The following is a 6,350-nucleotide window of genomic DNA, read 5'->3' as shown; positions in this document are numbered from 1 at the left end:
AGAGAGAGAGAGACAGAGGGAGTGAGAGAGATAGAGAGAGAGAGAGAGACAGAGGGAGTGAGAGAGATAGAGAGGGAGGGAGAGAGTGGAGTCCGTATCTCTCTGTAAGTTTGTGTGGTGTACTCTGTCCCGGGGGTAATAGTTCAGGCAGAGCCCCCTCCCTCCCTCTAGGTCCCTCTCCTTGTGGATTTGAATCGGTTTCCGCCCGGGGATTACACCCTCCTGCCGACTGCAAGCCAATCCCAGAGCAGCGAGTGCAGTTCCAGACCCCGCTGAGCCAGAGTGGTTCCCGGCTCAGGCTGGAGCAGAGTCAGCCCTGCCGGACCAGAGTACACACCCTCCCAGCTTAGAGAGCCCCGCTCCCGGGGAAGCTGCGGCCGGGTTGGTAGCGGAACTTGGAAACAGACCCTGAGCTGCTGCTGCTGCTGGAGGTATCCTGCTCAGTTAGCCCGGGATAGGATCGGGACAGAGCCTGGACTGGGAACGGGACAGGGTCTGGACTGGGAACGGGACAGAGTCTGGACTGGGAACGGGACAGAGTCTTCACTGGGAACGGGACAGGGTCTGGACTGGGAACGGGATAGAGTCTTCACTGGGAACGGGACAGGGTCTGCACTGGGAACGGGACAGAGTCTGTACTGGGAACGGGATAGAGCCTGGACTGGGAACGGGACAGAGTCTGTACTGGGAACGGGACAGGGTCTGGACTGGGAACGGGATAGAGTCTGGACTGGGAACGGGATAGAGTCTTCACTGGGAACGGGACAGGGTCTGGACTGGGAACGGGACAGGGTCTGGACTGGGAACGGGATAGAGCCTGGACTGGGAACGGGATAGAGCCTGGACTGGGAACGGGACAGGGTCTGTACTGGGAACGGGACAGAGTCTGGACTGGGAACGGGACAGGGTCTGCACTGGGAACGGGACAGAGTCTGGACTGGGAACGGGACAGGGTCTGGACTGGGAACGGGACAGGGTCTGCACTGGGAACGGGACAGAGTCAGTACTGGGAACGGGACAGAGTCTGCACTGGGAACGGGACAGGGTCTGCACTGGGAACGGGACAGGGTCTGTACTGGGAACGGGACAGAGTCTTCACTGGGAACGGAACAGAGTCTACACTGGGAAGGGGACAGAGTCTTCACTGGGAATGGGATAGAGTCTTCACTGGGAACGGGATAGAGTCTGGCCTGGGAACGGGACAGAGTCTGGCCTGGGAACGGGACAGAGTCTGGACTGGGAATGGGATAGAGTTTGCACTGGGAATGGGATTGAGTCTGGACTGGGAGCGGGGTAGAGTCTGGATTGGGAACATGTTAAAATCAGGATAGTGGGAAAAAGACAGTGTCACACCGGGAAAGGGATAATGTCTGGATTTGGGTGGGTATTAAATGCGAGTCTGGAATACAATCTGGATTGCAAGTGAAATAGATTCTGGACTAGGATCAGAGTAGAGTCTGCACTGGGAGTGGGGTAAAGTCTGCACCCGGATAGAATCTGAACTGGGAGCAGGAGAGATTCACACTGAGATTGGGATAGAGGCTTGTTGGTTCTGGGGTTGAGTCAGGACTGATTCTGCGATAATATCTGGACTGAGATCAGGATCGAATCTATGAAGACAGAAGCTGGGACATAGGGTAGGGGCTAAAACAGGACAGGAACTGGGAAAGGACAGCGACTGTGACTAGAGGTGGATCTAAGGTAAGACTGGGGCTTGAGTTGGAATTTGTGCTGGAGCTGGTTTCAGCCTGCTGGTGGATTGGTAGGGGAGTTTGGAGAACCTGTGTGCAGGATGATCAGGAACACTTGGAGAGACCCTGTACAGGAGACACCACTCACTGCCAGGCCCCACCTTAGTGCAGAGGAGCAGAAAGCTGCCCCCCCAGAGGATCTGTTAGCCTGTTCAGGGGCTCAGCAGGATATACCACAGCTGGAAAAGCTGCAGCAGCAGCCGGGAGTGGAGTGTATGGTTTGTGGGGACAAATCCAGTGGCAAACATTATGGACAATTCACCTGTGAAGGCTGCAAGAGTTTCTTCAAGAGGAGTGTCCGGAGGAATCTGAGCTACAGCTGCAGGGGCAGCAGAAACTGCCCTGTTGACCAACATCACCGTAACCAGTGTCAGCATTGCCGCTTCAAGAAGTGTCTGAAAGTTGGCATGAGACGAGAAGGTACACCTTCCTGGTCAGGGGTGTCTGCGATGAGAGCTGTTACCTGGGGGAAGCTCGTTAACAGTACAGTTAGTCTTTAACCAGCACCATGCACTGTTTTTAGTATCATATTGATAAACAGCACAGAATCAGACCCTTCAGTCCAACTCGTCCATGCTGACCTCAATTAATCTAGTCCCATTTGTCAGCACCCGGCCCATATCCCTCCAAACCCTTCCTATGCATACACCCATCCAGATGCCTCTTAAATGTTGTAATTGTACCAGCCTCCACCACTTCCTCTGGCAGCTCATTCCATACACGCGCCACCCTCTGCATGAAAATGTGCCCTTTAGGTCCCTTTTAAATCTTTCCCCTCTCACCTTAAACCTATGCCCTCTAATTTTGGACTCCCCTACCCTGGGGAAAAAGCCCTGACTACTCACCCTATCTATGCCCCGAGTGATTTTATAAACATCTGTGAGGTCACCCCTCAGTTTCCGATGCTCCAGGGAAAAAAATCCCAGCCTGTTCAATCTCTCCCTTTCCCTGTTTCTTCCCTGTATTTTGAACAGTTGCAGTGCAGAAGAAGACTATTTAGCCCATCATGTCTGTGCTGGCTGTCTGCACAAGCAACTCAGTCAACCTCACCTCTCCCTTTTTGCAACATCACACATTTTCACGCCAGCCCCCATCCCTTTCACCCACTCAGCAGTCCAATTCCCTCTGAATGTTTGAACTGAACTTTCCTCCACCACAGTCCAAGTCTAATATCTAGCCACCCACTTCGTGAACATTTCCCTGCACTTGTCACCTCTACCTCCCTCATCAACTCTGTTCTTAACTCCATCAGCCTGTCCCCATCCGCTACATCCAGACTCGCTTCAATCGAATTGCCTTCATTTCTCCAAGGAAAATAGCTCTAACTTTTCCAATTTATCTTCCTAACTGAAGTTTCATATCTCTGGATCCATTCTTATGAAAATCGTTTTTGCACTCTCTTGACTGCCAGGGTTCTGGTCTATGTCCTTAATCTCATTTATTTCTCATTTATTCTCATCCGTTGTCTGTATTTTCATTTTGTCTTTTCTCTATCTATTTTCTCTGCCCTCATTGTCTCTATTGCTTTGTGTCCTAATTCTCTCACTCTTTACTCACTTCTCAATGACCTACTTTCCCCTCTCTGTCTCATTTTGCACTCATTCTGTCTCCATTTCTCTGCCAATTTTCAGTCTCCTCTAGTATTGCTGTCTTTCCCAATTCTTCTCTATTGCTCCTTTGTCCATCAGCATGTATCACAGTGAAATAGCCAGAACTGAGAAACTGCAAAACTGAAATTACTTTTGATAGAATGACATTAATGACAGATTCTGAGGTGGTATGTTTGTTGTGGAAATTTTAAAAACATTTTAAGCCCTTTGTTTGCTAAATAATGTTGTTGATTTTCTGAGTTTGTTTCTGATTTTGTTTGGTTTTATTAAAAGTTTATAGCAAGGGAGGCCATTTGACCCATCGTGTCAGTGCTAGAGCAGCTCAAATATAATCAAGCTGCCCTGTTATTTCCTCATAGCTCAGAATCTTCCTCTGTGTCAAATATTTAATGAAGTATCCTTTACAATCAGCAATGTGCCCCTAGTAATACTTTCCTTGCCCCAGCAACACTGTAAAGATTTGTTTTGCAAATCTATCTCCTTATTCTCTTAGGGCAGTTTTACATCATGAACCACCCTCATTTTTGACTCCCCCCAACCAGAGAAAATAGTTTCTGGCTATACATTCCATAATAACTACTTATTAATTATAAAAATTGTTTGAACTTTCTCTGATCTAATGTGAATAGACCCAGTCTCTCCAGCTCTCAACCTTCTGTCATTTTCATCATCCTTGTGTGTCTATACTGGATGAATGGTTTTAATTGCCCTTCTATAAGGTACACAACTCTACGTGTGACCTAAATCAGTGTTTGGTACAAAATTGTTATTTATTCTTTACTTTTGCATGCCTCTACATATAAAACTCAACAATCTATTGATTTTTATCACCATCCATCTGAACTTCCACTTAGGAAATTCAGTCTAGTTTTTGTCCTTGGTCCTATTGTTCCTTCTCTGTTTCTCTCTTCTTGAGTTGTGCCTGTTCTTTTTTTCCTTAAAGTTTTCCTTAGTTCCCAGTTTGTCCCATTTTTGTCGATTTCACACCAACCTCAGGCCAGCTGCAGAATGCAGATCAAGAGAATTTGCACCGGATTCTGATTAATGTAAACAAACTATTTACTCTGTATTAAATTGCATTCCAGTGGTCAGCACTGTAAATATATTTAATGTCGTTATATTCCAGATCTGCCATTACGTTTCCTTTGAATATTGCTATAGTTTGGGCATCTTGCATTGTCCTGGATGAGAGTTTCATCTGTGTAATTCATTTATTGAGCTAGAATCCAGCTGCTTTGTACTAAGCTCTGTACTTATGACTCTGATTGTCACAAGCCATCATTGATCTCCCATCTCGTTAGAAGGCAGTGGAATAAATACCTCATTAAGCTCCACGTTAAACTATAAGCTGCCAAGATTTATTAATCACTTGTTGGCTAAATAGCAATTTGGAATCATAGAATCCCTACAGTGTAGAAGCAAGCCATTTGACCCATCAAGTCCACCCTGACCCTCTGAAGAGCCCAGCCCTCTAAATCTGCATTGCCTATGGATAATCCACCCAGCTTGCACATCCCTGGACACCATGGGCAATTTAGCATGGCTGATCCACCTAACCAGCACATCTTTGGACTGTGGGAGGAAACCCGTGCAGAGATAAGGAGAATGTGCAGACTCCACACATACAGTCACCAAAGGGTAGAATTGAATCCAGATCCCTGGTGCTGTGAGGCAGCAGTGCGAACTACTGAGCCACCTGACTTATACGTTTTATATTACAGGACTTCCAAACATTAACTATTCTCCCTTGGGAGTTAAAATTGTTTCGCTTGTGTTAGGATACAATGTGACCTCAACTAGACGCAGGGTCCCTCAGTACTAATCTCTATGCAGTGCGGTATTACTGATTGCACATTCTGGCTGCTTTCAGTCTAACTGAAATAAGGCCAGATGACATGCAGTTTTCTACAAAAATGCATGATTTGGATGAAGAAACTAGCTTTGAATCTCATTAGCTTCACAAACAACAACCAATTCAAAGACTAACTCAGAGGTACCACCTGATGAAGGAGCAGTGCTCTGAAAGCTAGTGCTTCCAAATAAACCAGTTAGACTCTAACCTGGTGCTGTAGGACTTTTAACTTTGTCCACCCCAGTCCAACACCAGCTCCTCCACATCAGGTATTTGAATGGGCTGCCTCAGGCCCTCCCTTAGCTGAATTGGACCATTGTCTGTAGGTTTGGTTTTGGTTTTTAAACCGCCATGTGCATTCATATGAAGTGAAGAAACATTGTGTTTAAAGAAAAAAATTTATTTTGGTACCAGGAAATTTGTAGAATTTGCAACATTTAAACTTAAAGGAACCAGAATGTCTCAGTTCAGTTGTAAAAGAACTGAAGTGACTCCGACTGGAAACACTTTCCTTGTCAGGTGCTCACAAATTTGAGCTCCTTACTTAGTCTTGTCTTCCCATATTCTACATACTTTAGAAATGTAGGTATCGATCTCTGAACCACAACTCCTCATTTTACCACATACTAATCTAAACTATTGGACTATCATGATGCCCTTCAATGGCTGCAGAGCACGAGATGGAACAAAGACAGGCTTGCATTTATATAACACCATTCACATCCTCAGACGCCCCAAGGCTCTTTAGAACTAATGTAGTTCAATGGAAGTGTGGTCACTGTTGTAATTTATGCACAGCAAACTCCCAGAAATAATATAAAGATCTGATGATTTGACCTTTATTGATGATTCTTACAAGAGTAAGGAGGACACTGGAGAGAAATCCCTTGTTTTTCTTCAAAATGTGATGTTTTATTTTTAACTAACAGACAGGACCTCAGATTCACATCTCACCTGAAAGACAGTTCTAACTGTGCAGCACTCTCTCAATACTGACCCTGCCATTTCAGCACTGAACATCTGACAGTGCCCACTCCCTCAGCACTGACCCTCCGACAGTGCTGCACTCCCTCAGCGCTGACCCTCCGACAGTGCGGCACTCCCTCAGCGCTGACCCTCCGACAGTGCGGCACTCCC

At 46.5% G+C, this 6,350-nt stretch overlaps 1 protein-coding gene across 1 annotated transcript in view; it reads left to right on the top strand.

The window, feature by feature from the left end:
- The first annotated feature begins 1,792 nt into the window (after window positions 1-1,792).
- LOC122544768 (COUP transcription factor 2-like) overlaps window positions 1,793-6,350 on the top strand; it is a 32,771-nt gene continuing 28,213 nt past the window's right edge. Inside the window, exon 1 of the mRNA XM_043684093.1 lies at window positions 1,793-2,171. Within this exon, the coding sequence (XP_043540028.1) occupies window positions 1,793-2,171 (379 nt within the window). The remainder of the gene's footprint in view (window positions 2,172-6,350) is intronic.

This window comes from Chiloscyllium plagiosum, chromosome 51 (assembly GCF_004010195.1).
Source record: "Chiloscyllium plagiosum isolate BGI_BamShark_2017 chromosome 51, ASM401019v2, whole genome shotgun sequence".
Classification (NCBI taxonomy): Eukaryota; Metazoa; Chordata; class Chondrichthyes; order Orectolobiformes; family Hemiscylliidae; genus Chiloscyllium; species Chiloscyllium plagiosum.
Note: the sequence above shows the minus strand (reverse complement) of the source record. Positions and strands in the feature narration are given on the sequence as shown.